The sequence below is a fragment of the Ambystoma mexicanum genome, chromosome 6p, assembly GCF_040938575.1.
Source record: "Ambystoma mexicanum isolate Mex_15411 chromosome 6p, UKY_AmexF1_1, whole genome shotgun sequence".
Lineage (NCBI taxonomy): Eukaryota > Metazoa > Chordata > Amphibia > Caudata > Ambystomatidae > Ambystoma > Ambystoma mexicanum.
Genome location: NC_090935.1, coordinates 1,456,210,709 through 1,456,231,547, shown reverse-complemented (window position 1 = coordinate 1,456,231,547; position 20,839 = coordinate 1,456,210,709). Strand labels below are relative to the sequence as shown.

At 44.1% G+C, this 20,839-nt stretch overlaps 1 protein-coding gene across 4 annotated transcripts in view; it reads right to left on the bottom strand.

Moving 5' to 3' along the window:
• Positions 1 to 4,858: 4,858 nt before the first annotated feature.
• Positions 4,859 to 20,839, bottom strand: part of LOC138510525 (zinc finger protein 813-like) — a 304,868-nt gene continuing 288,887 nt past the window's right edge. For 3 of the 4 annotated variants that reach the window (XM_069626241.1, XM_069626242.1, XM_069626243.1), the window contains one exon: positions 4,859 to 6,626. In XM_069626241.1, coding sequence (XP_069482342.1) covers positions 6,037 to 6,626 — 590 coding nt within the window. In that variant the 3' untranslated portion in view covers positions 4,859 to 6,036. The remainder of the gene's footprint in view (positions 6,627 to 20,839) is intronic. The other variant, XM_069626244.1, reaches the window with a different exon arrangement.

Here is a 20,839-nt window from a genome sequence, read left to right as displayed (position 1 = left end):
GCTTGTTTCACCCGAGATGACTGACTCTGACGTTGGCTGTGAAGTAAGGCATTTGAGTGGAATCAGTAGCCTTACATTTACTTTTCCAAACGCCCTTTCACTACCGACTCCGTAAAGGAATGCTTCATGCTACGGAGCCCTTCTTGCCACACATGATCGAGAACAGGAATGGGAAAAACTGCTTTCCTTCTTTTCCCCGTATGATCAAAGAGGAAATAATCCTTTTTCTCTTCCTCTGGAATTAAGCCAAACTCTTGTCAGGCTTTCGTCATCATGGAGTGAAATGCTCAGATGTCGTCCGGGGGAGAAGGTTGAGCCAGTCTACCTGGTGCGTCTTGGTCTGGATCTGTGTCCCATGTCTCAGCTGTTAGGGAGAATTCTCTGTTTAGGCTGAATTTCCTAACCTAGTGAGTCCCCCAGCAGCTTTGCTGGATTTCTGGAGTTTGTTTTTTTTCTCCTGCCAAGAGTGAGTCTCTTTTCCTCACACTCTTGGACATTATTTGAGTGGTTCCTTTGACTGTTAATGTGTTTTATGGGCTATGGGGTCTTTTACTCCATAGGGTCTCATGTGTTTTTACTATGTGTGTTACACAGCACCCTCAGTGCAGTGACACAGGGGTGTCATAGTGACACCCCACCATGGACTCCATACCCTGGGACTGACTACTGTCTCCCAGGGCATGTAAAGTCACCATTGGCTTTACTAGTCCCAAATTATGAACAGAAACCAGTACAAACCATCTTATTGTGGACGTATGGTCGGGGCAATTCGATTGCCCCGGGATCTGTTATTAGAGGGGGCACGTCTCCGTCCCCCCTGATCGAGTTTTGGCTGGTGGCAGTGGATACTACTTTTTATATTCAACCGCAAATATATCTCTATGGGATTTTCCCATTTTCCCATTGTTCGAGGCTACCAACATTATTTAATTCTCATAGCCTCGAACATACCGCCGGTTTATTTATTTAATATGAATTCGCCGGTTGCTATTTTTTGCCAGAACTCGATTCTAAAATGGCGTTTGTGTTCTCTTCTGTGACTCCAACCCAAGTCGAGCCCTTTGTTCCACTTTTTGGTGGGCTTCTCCACAGAAGCCTCCAAAAGTGGTGCCACTCTGTCTGGGTACCACAGGTGGTGTCGGAGGGGGTTTAGGCACCCTGGACTTAGTTACCTTGGTAACTCAAGTCGCACTCTTGTGTGATTGGCCCAAGTGGTGAGCCGGCCGGCTCACCACTTAGCATGTTTGATTGACAGCTAGGCTGAGTGAATGGGGGTGTGCTGCATAAAAGCAGGGCTTTTGGGACTGGAACTTTAGAAGTCGCCACAGGACCTGAAAATCCGACGAGGGAGAAGCTGAGCCGACCTGCTACGACGACACCACCGGTGGAGCCCTGCAGAACCGACTCACCACTTCCCAACGACAGAGAAGATCTCCCGGCTGGAGAGTCTTCTTCCCCTGACTGGTGGGCACAACCAGTTTACCTTCTTTTTCTCGCATCCCAGGACGTCTGTGGTCGAATTGCCCGTGCCAAGCACCCTGGCAACCGGATAGCCACTTACCACTGGACCGCGAATAAAAGATCTGCTCCTTTTAACTGAGAACTCCGCGGCTGGTTTCTTCCCTGGCAGTGCAACAAACTCCTGTCTTCCTCCCCGACGAGATGCTCTCTTCCCCCGGACAAAGCACCGACTTGCATCCGCTGCCAGGAACAACTGCCCCGCTGGAGTATTCTCACCACTTTAAGGTACTGTGTCCGGCAGGCCTCCCTTTCTAAAGATTGCTACAAGGTAATAATAATCCCTTAAACCTTCTGGACTGGGCTGGCCGCCTTGACCATCTAACTGGTCCCTTTCTTTTGGTCCAACTCTTTCTGAACTGATTGCGAGACTTTTGGGCACTTTGAACCGTGTGACCTTGGACACATTTCGACCAGAGCCTCTTAAAGTGGGTCCGGCCTTGTTAACTTTGACTTTACGGTTTTAACCTGCCTTCTTCTCCTACTGTGTTCTTCCCGAAAGTGTTGGGATCTGTTTCTATCTTTGCTCTGCCTTTCTCTCCCTTTTAAATTGATTGATTAGAGTGCCATCTTCGTTAAGTGCTCACCGCTGTCTGAAATTAAGTGTTGCTTTACTTAAGACTTGTGTAACTAATCGTGGAAGGGAGTGTATATCTTTTAGTGACCGTGTTTTTGAACTGCTTGATATTCGTGCCAGTGTGTTTTATTAGATGTGGTTTTAAATAAATAATTATATCTCTTTTACACCAAGCTCTGGTCGGTGTTTGCTTGTTCTACTGTGTTCTTTTGACCTATTGTGAATACTCTGTATACTGCCTAACTCTTCTTGAGGGAAGTCTGACTGCTCAGTCACAGCTACCAAGTGGGTTTACTGCCAAACACCTGTAGTCTTAAATCTTTTGCAGTGGTCCAAGAGGAAACTGCACAGGTTTCTGCCTAACATCAGCTCTCCTTGAAGATGAGGAGTCAGTGGAAATCGTGTGTTGTGGGTCAGTGGTTGGGTCCGCATCAACCAATTCACCCTCTTCGTGTTCCCTCCGTCGTGGACTAAAAGTACGAGGGAGTGGAGGAGGAGGTCTAGGAGGAGATTGCCTTCTAGGGCGTGCACCCTGGTCTTGAAAGTGGTAAGATGCCCCCTTTTGTATAGATAAAACCTGTGGGTCTCCATAATGATGGGTTGTTGGAACCTGAGGTAGAGGAAGCCTGGCGTCCAGCTGCCTCAGACGAAATTGAAGTGTGGACAGGACCTGCATGGATAGCAAGGATTGAGGGTTTATGAGAGAGTATTGCATTGGCATACCTCATATGTCTGTTGATGTAGATGGTAGAGAAGGTTGAAGTAGGTCCAACCCTGTAGATGGTTCTTGAATAGGAACCTGCAAGCCTCCATCAGGATCTGATTCGAACACTGCTTGGCATGCATATGGAGGGGCCTCGAAACCTGACTTGATATCATGCTGTAGAATGACTTCTGGCAAGACAATTGGAGACATTTCCAAAGGAGGCTGGTCATGTATCGTGGACCCAGATGGGGTTTTTATACCTCTCGGTGACAATACATCGGTTTCCTTTGCCGAAACCTGTGGTCTGTTAGACTATGTACGCTTCAGCTTTTTAGCCAGCAAATTTTTCTTTGTCGTCAACGGGATGGTTGCTGTCGAGGTGGTAGTCGGCGATGTTGTCATCGTTGAGGAAGTCGTCGACGGAAGTTGAGACCTAGACAGTGACGAAATTGTTGTCAACGCCATCATTGTCGTGGTCGATGCCGTCGACGACTGTTTGGACGACGATTTGGATGTCGATTGATGTGTTGAGGAGGACCCGTGTCCGGAGGAAGATCTGTGTGATCCTGATGACGAGTGGGGTTTTTTGGTGCTCCTCGAAGAAGATTTTTTCACCGGCGAGGTTGAGGAGGATGGTGTAGTCTGCCTCGATTTATGCTTGTCCATCAACAATGGAGATTTCCGGGACGAGTCTGCAGACTTTTAAAACTGGTGGCCCTTCTCCTTTGGCTTATCTGACAGCGACTTTGACACAGTACTCTTAGATGAGTGCTTGGAGCCTAGGTGCCTACGTGGGACTTTTCACCACTAGATAGTTGTTTCTTAAGAGGCAAAGGGTGCTTGGCCTAGTCATGGCCCAAAGACGACTTAGCCTTCCCTGTCCTCTGCTTTTTCGCCACCGGCTCCTCGAACTTGGATCTCTGACGCAATGGTGACCTCTTGCCAGAGGGAGTGGTTGCTCTCCCACTCCATGATGAGCCAACCCCCGACGCCGGGTAGGCCCCCTCATTGAGCCAACAGATAAGGCGTCGATTTATGTCTCTAAGGGCCTTCTGAGAGATCCCTTGGCAGATGTTGCATCAGTCAGCCGAGTGGTTTGGATAAAGACAGCAAAGGCACTCCGAGTGCCTAGCTCCCTCATACACGTTCTTCAGGCCACAGGTCTCACACATGGCCTGAACAAGGACGTTTTAAGTCCTGAAACTTTCATAATGGTTTGAAAACTGAAGCTTTTTTTCGGGGTCAATGGACCGGAAAGCTGAATGTCAAAGAAAATGTTTTCTTGACGAAATGCAAATATTCTCTCAGGAGGGAAACACGAGTAATCACAACAGCTTGGAAGACGGTTGAAATCTGAGGGGAAGCTGCTGGGGCAGAGCTATACACTCAACGTCCCATTGGTGCTGCCAAAAGAACCCACAACGAAGCAGATGGGACAATCAAGGTGTCAACATTTTTCCATAGCAAAATTACTGTGATAAAGTTACTGGGGTTTCCCAGCTTGACGATGGGGAATATTCACAGCATTTGATCCAATGCTGGAGAAATAACATTTTCAAATATCAAATTTCCTTACTACAGGCGTCCCAGAGAGGGTCCTGGTGGAGGTCACTGCCTGTTCGGTCAGGTTTACATTAGCTTATGTGGATATTCAGCCTGGTCATAAACTTCTGAACAGTTATCGTGGCAGAGAAAATCTGCTAGGAAATATTGTGTTGGGCTATTATGCTGGACATTACTGTGCCAAAGGCAAGGCCTAATCTACCCCTCTGCTAGACAGAGACTATGTCAATCTATTGGACCAAAAGGTACAGCAGATTGCTGCAGTCCTAGACAGAGTCAGTGGCAATCTGTTGGATTACACTAATATTCTTTTTGTGTGTTGAGGTGACAGCCAGCATAGCATGTTAATACTATAAAAATGTACTAGGCATTTGCTGTGGCAATTGTCCAATCAAATACTATAACCTAACAATACCCTACACAAATGTCTTTGACAATCTGCTAGGTAACACATTTTGGCAACATGCTGGTTAAACACATTGTGGCAAGTAACATTTTTCTAATTTCTATTTATTCAAAATGTTGTAAACTCAATAACAAAAAAAAACAGATTACAGCATAACAGTACCCAACTTCAACTTGTGGGTGGATAACCTATGCAGCACTTAATCCATTCAAATGTACCCACAAACAAACAAGTGAACAAGATATGAAACAGTGTAGGAATATTAAAGTATGACACCCTTGGTCATTAATGTGTGGTACTTACTCTGTGAAAAAGGGACAAGTAATAAAGAGTGTAAATATAGAACAACAACACATTACGCAGACCATTTGGACGGTAGGCTACATTTCCTACATTATAAATATTAAACCGTGTCCACCCAAGTGCATTAATCTTCTGTCTGGGTGGTACAATAAATTACTCAATTTGTAGATCTGTCATAATCTTTCAGATTTGTTTAACCCTGAATACGTTGCAGTTGGGCGTTACTTGGAAAATAATCAGTACCTCTTTAAGAGGGGGCTTTTTCAATATCACCAACAAGTTGGTGTTGATTCACAGTTCATATAATTCTGATATTTCTATGTGCCCATTCTCCGTACATGAATACATTAATATGTACTATTTAACACCAGAAATTTGGCACTGCATCTATGCCCGATCATTTTATTTGGTCCATTAATTTAAAGTTTCCTTCATTTTCTATGTAATATCTGCAGCATGCCTACCTCTCATGCATTGGAATTACATATGCTCTCCTGCACTTTCCGATTTGGATGTACTATCACATCTTTAAAGTCACCAATACATTTTTCTCTGTAACAGTTGCAGTCCTTTTCGGATTATCATTTAATGTAGATATAGTTTAAGTATATGCTGTTGTCACAGTCTCACACTCTACCCTCCACATGTACATTTTTTACAATTTAGAGATGCTCAGCCAAAGATTTTCTATTGTTTCAGTCATTCTGTGATTTGAAGTTGGCAAAATCGCAAATGTATTATTGGCGACAGTGGGAAGTAGCTCTTCTTCAGCCTGGATGTAGTTTTCTGAACGATATTGTTCCCTTCATGCATTTTCAATGCACAATTAGGCATTTAGAAGGAAACAGATGCTGTTTTTCCTTGTACCTCTGAAAATGTTGGTCTGGATGTCAATCACATAATTGCGATTAGGTGAATACTGCTGGAGTTCCTGGATTTTACTAATTGACTGTTGGATCACATTCAAGAATGCAGTCTTCTATGTTTATCAAGACGACTTTTCCGAGTGAAACTTCGCTCGCACTCAGTACATTTGAATGGTCTCACTCGAGTATGTATTAATAAACGGTGTTCATTAAGATTACTTCTCCGGCTGAAGCTTTTATGACAGTCAGTACATGTATAAGGTTTTTCACCCGTATGAATTCTTCTGTGTGCACTAAGATTTCCCTTTTGACTGAAGCTTTTGTTACATTCAGTGCACGTGTATGGTCGCTGGTTTCGCTGCATGTTTGGAATGCACGGGAGATATTTTGCATTTCTTAGATTACTCCGGCATTCATTATATGTATTTGGTATCTCTATTGAAGGAGTTCCCTGGTGTAAAACGAAACGTGCTTGATTAGTGAATCCCATTTGAAAATGTGCAGTATTGTCTCTTTGAAATTCCTGATTGTTTTCTGCCCACGGCTGGACTATAGAGTTCATTCCCCTGTGGGAACTCTGGTGCACATTAATTTTCGCTTTTTCAGATGAAGCTTTGTAGGGTGTTCTTTCTTCAGCATATTTTATTGAATCTTCTTCTATTCTTGGTCTGTTCATTCCTCCAATTCCTGTTAAAATTGAATAAGAGGCAAGTCATTAAATTACTAAATCATCCAGAAAGATAAACAGTAGTCAGTCAGGTACGTGACAGGGATCAATTGACCACACACATTCAGTAGGTCACGTGGTTTATTGATGATTTTGTACAGTGCAGATGCAGCTAACAAACAGAGTTGGGGTCATGTGCAGCTAAGGCGTTCAAGTTGTTTTAAGGGCTGCACCATACGTTCAGAGAAATGTAAGTCTTCCAAGCACTGCCTCTTCAATATTAAGTGTATCCTAGCGGCTTCTTCCCAAATACGTTGGCTATAGACGTGAGCTTTAGTTTTCCTCTCACCCTGCTTCAGTTGGTCTCTTTCTGTGGGTTTATGGGGTTCCCACATCCTGATTCTTTCTCAGCTGGAACTTGCTTTGTTGATTCCTAGGTGTTTTAATAATTTGGCACTATAATGGTTTTCTTTGCCTCGTAGGGTATGTTTTAAGTAGGGTTAGGATGCCTCAGCAAGGGAATGAGGACTCAGACCATAGGTCTTTGCAACTCCCACAACCCATGGTATAAGCTGGTGAATGCAGGCAGTTGGTGAGGGTAGCCACTATCCCGTCTAGAGCTCTCCATCTCGATGTCTCAATCCATAGGGTCGATAAGCTACACTCACTGCTTAGCTCACTTTCTACCTTGTGCCTCCTCATCCTCCCCTTTGTATCAGTTTCTCCCAACTGTACTTCCCTATTCCAAATGTCTATTTCTGCAATTAATCATTCCACAACCTCTCAGTCTCTCTATTTGAGTTTGCTCCCCTTTTCCAACTATCATCACTCTGGCTATTAATATAGGATTGTTCTTTGCCCCATTGGGCTCTACCATCTCATAAACCTCAATATAACAGAACCTCCTGTTTTTCACCTCCTTCAGGCACTTACCACTTCACCAACACAGTGTGCTATTATTCTCTCAATTCATCCACCTTTTTCACCCCTTTGGGCACCTGTTCCATCACTACAGTCTCTCACACCTCCTTCGCCCCGCTGAGAACCTTTTTACAAACAAGAAGATCCTTTGTTGCTCCTTGTGGCACCTCCTACTTCCTGATATGCAACACCCACTACCTCCTAATTTTTACCTACCTCCAGCTCTTGGTATACCCCTTTTTTCCGCTACTAATACACACCTTTCGTCTTCCCATGACATTTCACCTCTGACCTCCAGGAGCCAGATTATTTAATATTTGCACGGGTGCTAAAAGCAAATGCTCCGATAATAGGAAATGGAGCAAAGAGGTTTTGGCACAATCCATATTATCCTCAAGAATTCTTCACTATGGCAAAAATAAATCTGACTTTTTTGTACATTAGTTGCCTAAAATAATAAGAATGTTGTTGGCAACATTTTGTTTCATTACAAATATAATAAAACAGCATTTCATGTTTGCCTTTGTGAAAACATTTTTAGATAATAGGATTGTGCTAAACACGTTTTCTCCATTCCATTGTATCCAAGCAGCAAAAGTGGTGCTGATTTAATTTGTACCATTCTTGTATACAAGGACAAAGATTTTCTAACCTGGTGCCTGATGTACACTTTTCCCCAACTTCCAATATTCGCCTCTCTCGACTCACTTCCCACTCTTACTCGCTTCTTTCCAACTCCTGAGGTTCATGGCTTTAAGTTTGCGAAATTCACTTCTCCCTAGCACCAGAGAGTCCCTTCCTTTGGCCATTACTACTTTCCTTCCATTGCAGCTGATCCCTCCAGATCCTCGTTTGCCCTTTAGGGCACCTGCTCCTGAACCTCTCTGCAACTCTTTAGCTCATGCTCCAGCCCCTCTCTTTGCAGCTCTTTAGCTCCTGCTCCAGACCTTCTCTGCAGTTCTTGGGTTCCTGCTTCAGACCCTCACTACAATTGTTGTGCTCCTGATTCGTTCCCCAAAGCTCTATATAGAAGCTCTTTCTGTAAGCGCCGACATTGCTTGAATGCAAGCCTACGTTTATACAGCCCTGTGACCCTCTTCGGACTGACGAATCTGGGAAATATGCCCCCCCCACCCTCCAATAAGGAAGTGGGAGCTACCCCCATTGAGGCTAGGGAGGAGAGTCTGCTCCACAAGACGATCCCTGGGGGTTTGGGCAAGCAAGATCTCACTGAAAGTGACTCCCCTTTATGGGATGAGAACTCCCAAGGTAGAGCGAGACCTCCCTTAAAGGGTATACTCTCTGCCTATATGGGGGCTGAAGAAATTATAAAGGTGACAAGGCCTTTTTTTTAAATCTAACATCACTGCAGAAATCTGCAGACTCAATATCACATAACCAACTGGGCATTGCCCCTCGCTGCAGAGACTCCTACAAAAACACTGACGTCCTCACCTGAAGGAGGACATTCCTTGATGCTAATCTGAACAGCAGAGGAGGGGACTCGCAGAGCAGGTGCTGCTGCTGGAGCGTAGAACAAACTCAGCCTGGAGGCTGGACCATGGAGAGGACTTGGTGCTGTGATGAATCCAATGGAGTCATCAATGATCCCCAGCCTGAGATCTCCTCTCATGTGGCCATGGGAAGGCAGCCGCTACCTGATTGGGACCCTGGGGGTGATATTGTGATGGAGTATCAAATGGGAGGCAATTGCTGTCGGGGAGATGTGGCGACTCCATCAGGAGAGACGAGGCATTCTTTCCTTCCATCTGAAGAAGACCCTATCATTAATAAATTCCTGATGGCATGTTGTCATCATACAAAACCATCTAGTTGTGGAACCTTAGAACCCCTTCTTGCCAAACATCCTAGGCAGAATACCATTCAGACTTCATACATACAGAACACCCCCATAAGACCTTCTGTCTCTGATGTTTTTGATTTAAACAAAGATTTAAAGCAATGCAGCTTTAGAAGGTTTACAACTCCTATGGACTCCAACTCCCATAATACCTCAAGTACTGAGATAAGGAAGGAGCCAATGTGGAATGAAGGAAATATCAAGTTAAACATGCAGCCTAGTTGTCATTCTAGCAATCAGCGGCGTGGGACATTTAAACCCGATGAACACCTTCAATTCAGGAGAGAAGAGAGTGGCAGAGCGGGAAAAGCGGGATGCAGAACCAACAGCAGACGCGCACAGACGAGCTATGCTGGGAGAGCCAGACGCTTAGAGGCGTTCGCCTGGGAGCTTATTTTACAGAAGAGATGAGAAAACGGTGAAAGTGCAGCAGTTACCTTGGAGAGAATGCTGGAAGGCAGGCAGTAGCCACAAGGCTATCAGAGATGCAGTCCTGTGGGGATGCTTTGGTTCCATCGGCAAGTGGATGTGAAGCAGATGCAGAAACCGAATGAGGGTCTGCAAACTTTGCCTCAGCCACACGCCATGATCCAGAGACACCATCAAATACCAGTGAGTCGGCCCATAGGAGTTGGGGACCACAGGGCATGCCGGCAGACATACAAACAATTAAATAATTATTTGGAATACCGACCAAGTAAATTGAAAAGATAACATTTGTACAACTCGTCTTATATGAAATGTCAATTTGGGGGACAATTGTAACAAGCATTCCCACAAAGAAAAATTAATGAATAAGTTGAAGGGCAAAATGTCTACAAGTCTCCTTATATGAAATGTCAATTTGAGGACAATTGGGACAAGCATTGCCACAAGCAAAGAAATTATAATGAAGAGGTTGACAGAAAGAACTTGAACAAGTCTCCATGTATGAGATGTCAATATGAGGGGAAGTTGGAACAAGATGTACCTGAAGTCAATGAGGTAGTAATAGTGAAGGAGTAAAACAGTGTTATACTTGAAGGAAAGACATTTAACATTGTAGGAAGTCCTGGTGAAAGAGGCACATCAGCATTGAGCTGTTTTTGGAGAAAGAGACCTGGCAAGAGAGTATGCCGGGGGATATGCAAGATCCAGAAGGGGGATTCCTGGCAGGGGAGTATACCAGGTAATCCATAAAACATATGAAAGGCCTTTTTGTTTATCTAACATCACTGCTGAAATCTGTAGACTAAATATCATATATACATAGTGGAAGATATCTGGCAGGAGAGTACACCAGGGGATATAAAGAATCTATTGACAAATTCCTGGTAGGGGAGTATACCAGGAATTAAGATACAGCATTTTTTAGAAGGGGGTAGACTTGAGTATCCATTTGATCCCAGCATTGAAACCTTTATTGAAATGAGTTATCCTTTTGAACACTTGAAAACCTTTCATGAACTGAGTGACTTTGTAACCAGAGGAACTGAGATATACTTGGAATTTGAACTTTGAGTTCTTCTTTTGAAAGCCACTGTGGTGATCCAAACCAGGAACCGTGTCCTGGGACAAACCCTTGATTCTGAAAGTTGTATGCAGCAGAAGGAGTCAGCAAGGAGGCATGGACAACATTTAATGGGTCCCAAGGGACCATGTACTCTGGTCTAAGTCTTACTTCTGGCTCGCCACAACTCCTTGTGACAATATGTACCTGTACTGGCAACTTGTTGAAGGACTGGGATTGGCTGGGCTACACAGACTCACCTGTACTCACTGAGAAGCTGGGAGAAGGCACAAAGAAACCTATATATGGGTGGTTTGCATTTTGGGATTTTAAAGTTACTCTGTGTGAGCCGCTGTCATCCCTACCACCTGACTTGGCTGCATATGGGTTCTGGAGTGTGTATTTCTTAGCATTTTGAGTTTGTAGTACTGGTAAGTAGGGACAAAGCACATTTGTATCATCCACCATTCCTCTCTATGGGTTTGTCATGTCACCCTGCAGAGAAATTACCTTGGCATCCTGTGAACTATTATTTTCACTGAAGGCTTGTGTTTAAAGTGTGTAATAGACTCTGCCTTTGGCTGTGGCCTTGTGGTGTGGGTCACGTTGAAGATTCTGCATTGTTTAAGTGGCACAGACTCCCTGAGTTGATCGCCCAGCAAAATTAAATGTGTTGCTGTGATCTACAAGAGCTTCCACTATAGCTTTCAGAGAAAAGCACCTCTGACATCTCTGAGTCTCCTATTAGCTGCACCCAGTAAAGAATTCCTTTGCAGCTTGCCATTTTGAGCTGCACATTTACGATTCCTTAAATGAGCAATACTATTACCACATTCAGAAAGATGAAAGGCTGGCCCTTGAGCATCGGGAAACCATTGTATCATTGCAGGCAGTCAGAGTCAGATTTCTCCATCCCTGAGCTGAATGTTTTAAAGGGACAGTATCCCTATTTGTCAGCAATTGTTGCTTGCTTTATAGAGGGCACTATGTGAGGGTGACCGGGGCTTCACCGTCTAGCTTGTGGTGGTACCTTTGCTCACCCCACCTGATGTCCCCAAAACCAGACATGGGGCTTCATCACAAGCTCTGTACAGAAGAAGAACATTGTTATTCTTGTGTCCCTCTATTGACAATGTGTGAAAATATCACATGCTTCTCAGTAGTGCAGAAACATGCTATAGATACATTTAGGTACTACAATCAACCCTGCCCTCTGCGTCATGTACAGCCACTGTGCCCACCAGGAGTGGTTCCCTTTACATTGACTGTGGAGGTCAACAATGTTTGACCAAGGTGATGTCATGGGAAGATGCATCAAGTGGAGTGATAGTACAGGAGGGGGCATCACAGACCCTGGCTAGCTCTCATGCTTCAGTTTTCTAAAAACTTCCCACCAGTTAATTTTCCAACTGGGTTTGAGAGGGTGCAAGTGTCCTATAAATGGAATATCCTCTCGGACATACCCAGAGATGGATCTTATTCTCAGAGAAACTTCCAGGCCCAGACGATCCGGGAGAAGTATGACAAAGATATCAAGGCAAGGACATCACATTGCTGTGGCGCCTATGAGCAACTAAATTGTGTTATGTTGCAATGCTTTTATTTCACATAGAATCACCAGCATCATACCTGCCGCCTAGATGTTAAAGTAAACAATGTTTGTGTGTTTCTTGTATACACTTATGAAGCCAGGAAGGCCCCAGGAAATAAATTGTTATTTCAGTGAAACAAATGATTTGAGACTGTTGAGTCCAAGAAACCATTACTTTGTTCTTTAAGAATTGCATAGGGGAGCAAGGCCAGTGAAGGTAGGAGAACTATCCCCTCCATCCCATCAGCCTAGGACTTTTGTTGAACAAGACTGCGGCCCAGAGGCCCATGGGGGAAAATAAGAGAAGAGCCAAGTTGGATATAGACATTTGTTTGGGGAAAGAAGGCAGCTACCAGAGCAAACTTGCTGATCCCTATTGATTTTGTTCCTTTGTTTTCTCTAGCGTTGGGGCCAGTTAGATAGTATAGGTTTGGACTGATGATTTTAATGAGACATCCTGACGAGCACCTTAACTTTAAGTTTGACAGATAGGTAAGTCTCTTGTAGCAATAGGGTCAGGTGAGGAGTTATTCTTTTAAGTTACATAAACAGTTCTATGTTCTTAAAGCACCACGGTTTTATTTTGTGGAGTTTTTTGCCGAAACTGTTCAGCCAAAATCTTTTTTTTAATGTTTGGGGGTCCCGCCCTGGACCCCCTTCACTATTATCTAGTCCCTATTCCTCCCCTACCTCTTATATCACCCTACCCACCCCGTGCCCCATATTTTTGATGATTTTTTTAGCCAAATCTTTTCAGCAAAAAACTCAGTGAAAAATTCCTGGCGATCTAATATCGTCTTACAAAATAAACACTTCCATTCAGAAACGTTTCTGGTTGTCCGAGTCTCTTTCACCACAGTATGTGAAAGACCACATCCTATGGCCCACATGCTTAAGTCTCCAGAGGCTTGATAAAGAGAAGAGGAATACAATGCAGATACAACAAAATATTGATGCCAAAGACACAGGAACCTATGCCTTTCTGCAAACATTCTATGGGTTAGTTTTGCTGAATAAATTATTTCTACGGGCTATTATCACTTTATAAACTCCTGTCCTAGAATATGTGTGGAAAGGGCTGGATAGTGGGGGAACAAAAACACCCTTCTCATGTCCGCTATTAAACAGGTGCGCTATTTTCACATGTTATGGATAAATGACATAAAGAGATCATGATGCACAATGCCGAATATCCAACCATACTTTAGGCAAAGAGTCGTTATTAGAGAGAGATGAAAAAATGTAAACCCGAATTGACTGAGAAAACATTCTTACTGTTTTGTCCATGTAACTCAATTCAAATGTGTGAAAAGATCCTCAAGAGCACACAGAATTGTAGAAAGATTACAGACAACACCAGTCTCATTCACTGGCACTCATGACAGCCCAGGCACCCTTTTTTGGGTGGAGTACCACTGGCACTAATTATTATTACTGCCAGTGCTAATCTGGGAGGAACCACCTCATGACAGGTATACCGCTGGCATGGTGTGTATGTGTTAATTGGATTTTGTTTTGTGCCATTCCCATCATTTCTTTGAGGGTGGTAATGTATTGAGTACAATAGAGGATTATATTTCTGTTTTATATTGTTGATCCGTCTCTGCATTCCTTTGCAAACATATTGAGTAAGGTGACATTAGAAAGGGCCCCCTGTTCACCACTTTTTGGGGGGTGCATGGGAGTTGCTATTCAGATGTTTTTCTACTGTTATGAACAGAAGAGTAGTGGCTTCCCTTTATTACAGGAAAACAATGCTTTAAAAAAACAATTTGTGTTTATTATATTTTTTCCAAAACAAAATAGCCCACCGAAAATACAAAGCAAATATATAAAATCATGGTCAACCAAAAAAGACATTGGAGAAAACCAACAAAACATAATCTTAAGAAAATAAGTGGAGCATTATCAATATTTAGTTTACAGAATAGCACACCCACAAATGTGGTCAAACACTTGCAGCCAAACCTGATCAAGACAAGACCCTTGCTGACAGCCAGATCAGGAATGAAGGACCTTTAACCTTTCCTCAGACCCCTCAAAGGCAGCCATCCAAAATACCAGATAGATGGTCTATATTTTGGCAACCTCTACGCAGTGGTCACAGGTGAGCATGCTGTACGGAAAACAATGGGCCTCATTACAGGTCGGGCGGTCCGGAAAGAACAGTGGCGGTAAACCCGCCGCCACTGTTAATTCCAGACCGCCCGATCCCGACTCCTCCAGGCGGGAGGTGATGTTCCTGCCAGGTCTGACCTGGCGGGTTTAACACTGCCCGCCTGCAGACGGACGTGGAAACACCAGCACCATCACGAGATGGTGCCAGTGTTTCCACTTCCCCATTCCCACTGAGTCCTACGACACTCAATGGGAATGGAGATTTACCGAATTCCGCCTCCGGAATTCCCGGGACACCAGGGTCGTAATGCCCTGGTATTTCCGGGAGTCACGGAGGCAGAATGGTAATACGAGTCCGGCGGTAACCAGGCGGTTTTACCACCTCGGTTACCACCGGTCTCGTAATGAGGCCCAATGTTTTAAAACACCAAGGTGGCCTTTTCAAATGTGTACTTCCACAGCTTGGGCGAGGTAAACAGCAGAGGTACTGCAAGAGGGCATTCCACCTTGCAATGTGATGGATGATAAAAACAGCACCGGTTATGTAATGGCTCCATTTTACCTTTACCACCATAGCCTTAATGAGTCTCATTTGTGTGAGTCAAATAGTTTGAAAGATGGGCTTACTCTCCTCAATGGAGTAACATTTCTTTGTACACCAAAACACCATGGGCCTCATTACAAGGAAGCCGGTAGGGGTTTAACAGGGCCGGTAGAGCTGCCGGTCCCGTTAACCCCCTACCGCCTCATTACGAGGTCTGTTCGCGGGACCCGCTAAGGACGCCTGGTTTTACCCGACGTCCTTAGCGGGTCCCGCGAGCAGTCCAGCATGCGAACAATGGGCCCGTCACTAACAGGCCCGTTGTTAGCATGCTCCCCATTCCCATTGAACCCTATGGGGGCTCGAATGGGGATGTACACAGTCTGGGTTCCTGGAATGGGGAAATAACGGGCCCTCCAAGGTCGGAATGGCCCGGTATTTCCCCATTCCAGGAACCTGCACCCGATACCCGGAATGGGGGCAGCCATGCCGCAAAAAGCGGCATGGTTACCTCCTTCCTCGTAATGAGGCCCCATGTCTTGGTTCAGACTTATCAAATATTGCATCTAGATGCGTTTGTTTAGAATCTAACTTAGTTTTGTTGTGTGAACGATATAAACTTCAGATCGTTCACAAAACTAAACAAAGTGACACCACAAACTGTCTCAGCCAGCAAAAGGGAAGAGATGCAAATGTATTTTGAAAATCAATGCAGCTCATAATTCAAAAGTGCAGGTCAAAGAAATTGTCCTTTAGCATGACTAGGACAGGATCCTTGGCGAGAACACAGCATATCCGATATACTTACATTTGCCAGGTGCCCAACCCACGTCATTGTACTTATTGATGAGAAGTTTTTGTTTAGATCCTGAGATCACTGTCACAGCAGCAATGACCTGCCAGAATCAAGGGAAGAGATTTCTGAGAACCTCCAGTTCATGTTTATCTCAACCCGGCAGCTTCAGTTCAGGAAATAGCAGCACTTGCTGAATGCACATATCTGTTATCTGATGTACTGTGTAAGGAATAAGAGGGTGTGGTAGGAGAGAGGCACCCTATATCAAATAGAATTGGTGCAATTGAAAGTGCCAACCCTGGTTATAAGAACTGGTGCACCCAGCATGGCCATGGACCTATATTTAAAAAAACCTACATATGATGAAAGAGGAGTGCCATTCCCTGGCTCATGTCCTCTGTTTTTTGTACTCCAAGCACCAGGGAGCACCAGTAAATTAAATCCTGTCTAGGTTCCCACATTTTAAAGACCTGATATTTTCATGGTTATATTGTAATGGAGAATTGTCTGGTCTCGGAAGTGTGAGACAGGCATGGTATCAAGAGATGACACAGACAAATAGACAGATTTGGAAAACCTTTCTTTTTGGTGGTCAGAATGGGAAAATACCTTGCCTTAACTCTAAGGTGGGAATGTTCCCTAATGAAAGGGAAACTAAGGTAAGTCTAAGTTTGTCAGTTAAAAGTAAACTACTGTCTGTGTCAAAACCTATGCTTGCCCTCACTTCAACAAAGTAATAGGGTGTGGGGAATTTGGCTAACTTTAATATTTTTCAAAACAAAGTCAGTTTGACAATGGAGCTCTTCCATGGCCCCCTTCACCAAGTTCAAGACTCTCAGGATAAGAAAGTTCCACAAGTTCTCAGGATTTACTTGGCAAAATTCACAGTACCTTTTCCTTATCTGGATTCACTTCTTCACAGAGTCTCTCATGCTTCCCTTGCCTCACACTAAGACCCTCCCGATTATCCTTCAACTTACCAATGTTCAAAGTTACCTCTTTTCCAAACACTAAAGTATAACTCACAAAAGTTCCATCAGAAAATATCACTCTTCACTTGTTGCTTGCAGGACTCCCTTCCCCATGCAAGTCAACTTCAGTATCTCAAACGATTCCTTCTCACAGTTAGGTCCCTCCTGGTTGTGGCGCAGTTTGTAGACTGCACGGTCCACCCATTGCAGGTCGCATAACCAGGTGCCTAGCTGTCTCTTGTTTGGTTCTCAGGGTAGGGTCTCTCCGGATCAGCCTCCTGCCTGGGGGTAACCCCAATGCTTCTCAATAACCTTCGTTCACTCACAGTTTCTCATCATCAGCTTTTGCAGCTTTGCTCTTACTTCAGTTTTCATGTAGCTCCCTTACTGCTGTGGAGCTTCTCAAAAGGCTCCTCTGCTGTCGCGATACTACTTTTCTTTCACAGACACTTTAGAATGCGCATAATGTTATACGGGACCACTCTGCTAGTTTGCATCCTTTCATACCTTCTTTATCATTGTTCAAAACTCAGTGGTGTCCCGATGGCTTTCGGTCACAAGTGCTCTTTCTCTCGCGGTCACATTGTTACAAAGTATACAGTCTTTTCTCAATTGGTGCTGGGTTTCTCATTCAGAAACTCACTGGTCATGGACTTCACCGCTTCTTCCTTCAGCGGTTTTCCCGTCTGAGGTCAAGGTCTCTCCACCTGCCCCTGAGACCCTACTGGGGCTTCTGCTTTACCCAGGGGAACATCACCTCTCTGGCCACACGAAATACGGGAATGGCACGCCCCATGGCTCCCGTTTGGCAATTCCTCTGGCTCACTGGAGACACAATCTTCTCACAGCGTTTTCTCCTGCTTCACCCAGCAGTCTTAAAGCGTCCTGGCTTTTCGCTCTCTATTGCCTTGGTTTGGGCAGCTTTGCCTCTGCTACCTCTCCTGCCTGCCATCCAGCTTGTTAAAATTGCCAAGCATGTGTTCAACTTTTATATTCACCCGAGTACTTAACAGGCTGCAGGTGGGCATAGTTGAAATACATTTCCTGACCCTGCCTGGCCTCGTTAGTGGGACAGGTCCATTGGGGAAGTGAATGTGCCTTGATCTGCATCTTCCTCATCCCAGTACCATAGTGGTGCTTCTCATAGGAAGTCTGCACTCCTCTTGACTTCCTCTCATTTGTCTCCGTATTTCCAGCGGATTTACAGGGGTTAAGGGAATAGGACTGACAATAGCCCATAAAGGCTATGGGAGGGGCAGGTAGGTCACCATCAGGAAGTGGGGGGTAGATACCATGTCTCACCCTCAGGTAACCTTTTTCCAATCCCCAAGGACCCTAAATTCAGGTGGTCCTTCCTCGCTTGTCAGCCCCAGGGTCGGGATCCAAAAGCGATGGCCCTTCCCTGGCCACCTGAAAAACAAACCTACGGGGACTACTGGTGAGACTGCCCTCAGGTTTCTCACAGAAGCCTTTTGTCTGTATTGTCGCTGACACCCTAAAGGGCGCCTGCTAGAGATTTTTATGATGATTCTTGCGTTCACGTTAGTTGGTTGTCCAGATGCCCAACCCTGTGCAATCTTCTTAAGGTACCCATGTAGTTAAGGACAGAAAAAGGTCCTGAACAGATTGGTGGCTGCTAGTCTCAGTTTGCGGTGAGACTTTTCAGTATCAGGCTCGAGGTGGTTTCCTGTTTTTTTAGCAGGCTCTTTTAGTCTTGAATGTTTGATGGCAATGCCTGAACCTAGATCAGTTTTGTGTACTTCCCTTCTAACAGAGTCTATTGCCAAAAGCCACTGTGGAAAAGGGTCTCTTGTGTTGGTTCTTTTATGCATGGTGGGGGAACCGATGCCCAGCTTCTAGGGTTGCATTCAGTTACTGTAAATTCCAGAACTGCCAACCATTCCACAGGATCCCTCAATCCATGTCTCAGTGTGACACAGGAGGCGGAGCTCTTTAACAACTGCATTCAAAAAGATTTTTATTAGAACAATTATTATTTTGTATTAGAAAGGCACACACACTAGCTCAAGACCATATTAACAAAACATTCAATTCAGAAATTCACTGTCTTTTACAATAGCACTATAAACAGGTTCCAACATCTATTAAATCATCCACTAGGCCCACAGCAATTGATTGTGCTGGCTGCAACACGTTGGGATGTGGTGATATAGGGCACTCAAACACTTTTCCAAAAATTGAAAGACGATACATGCTGGTATGGTATTATTGAATATGTGCATATGATTGTATGAATACATGTGCAGTTCAGTATTTTTCTAGTTTTGTTTCACTAAAATAGGTGAGGTTTTGTGAAAAGTGTTGGTACTTACTTATTATGCTATTGTAACAAATAATGAATTGACAAGTGTCTACTTTTTCAATAGCAGTCTTGCATAACTGTGATTGCTAATACATAACATGTTTCTAATAAACATAACTTAAAATAAATCTATATGGTATATGTTTCTGAGAGAAAAGGCAATAAAACGAAATGACCAGAGACATTGTGATTTAAATATATTAAGGCTAAGTTGGCCGAGATGCCACTTGCCTTACTCACAACCCTCTCTACGATTGTAGATACACTGTTCCACAACCATGCTTTCTCTCTATACTGCCGCTTGCTCTGCTCTTAAGAAAAGAAATATATTCCTATTGGCTTCATTGGTATAGGGTTAAATCAAGGTTATGGACTATAGGACCCCTCTAATGTTACACAACTCCAGGGTTGTCTGCAGCAGAGTGTGCCTTCAGCACTTAGGAGGCAGGCTGCAATGGGCCTGAACGGGCCCATGGAAAGAGGCTACAGAAGAGCCTGCCATGGCCCTTTAAAGAGGCAGGATGCAGAGTGTGCTCCTCCTCCCCCCATCCCGTCCAACCACCTGAGTAGCAAATCCTATAACGCATGGGCAACATTACTCAACACATAAGGAGTTGCAGAACACATCAGAAGCTTCACGTCGACACAATGTGCACCAACCATAGTCTGATGACCATCCCCCTGGCACATGAAAGGTGATGTGCATTTATCTCCAAACACAGGAGTTAGATATATTTTCCATTGGGGACCACACCCCTTGAACACACACATCTTACCCCCCCCCATCTACATGCTTAATCCCATTCCAAAATAAAATCAGCTGACCTCACATCTTACCAATAATCCTTTTGTCTCTCAATGCTATTGAGCTTTACAACATCTTGGGAGCTAATGCTTGGCAGTTTACAGACACACACAAGCACACACACACTCTTTTGTGGGGGCAGGCAATGTAGACAGATACAAGTTGTGATTAGGGACTTGGGAAGATGTGGACAGAGGTGGGTGACTGCAGAAAAATCATGGCATTTACGGTTTAGTTCAGGTGGGAAGAGTGCTCCCTTTAGTGATAACACTGCAAGTTACAAATACATTATTAGCTTCGAATATAATCATAGAATGTTCATGTCCAACGAATGTGGCACCACTGAAATATTTAATTAAGGGGCAATTTGTGTAAAAAAGACTGAAGTTACAGTCAGGTTTTCTATGTTAACAGGAGTGCTTCACAGAGCCTGCAATTCTATCTAGGATATAGGATCGAGTCCTTTGGTGGTGGCTTCGTAACATAAAAGGACACCAACTGCAATCCATACATACTAATCTGACTCTAAAAATTCCATGTGAACAAACCAGGGGCCCATTATTAAATAGTCCCAATGTATGGCAAAGCAATTGTTGCTCAACTGAAAGGGGATCCCTTTCACACCAAGCATAAAGGGTTAATGCTTTAAAGTGTCAATAATTGCTACCCAACACCATAGAATGGGTAACAATTTGTATGAAAACCCTAAACAGAAAAAGATGTTTTGTTGAAACTTTAATTTGTATTCAATGTTTTGTTCTGTTTACATCAACAAAAAGATAAATTCAACCAATTGTATCACAAAATTCAAACACCT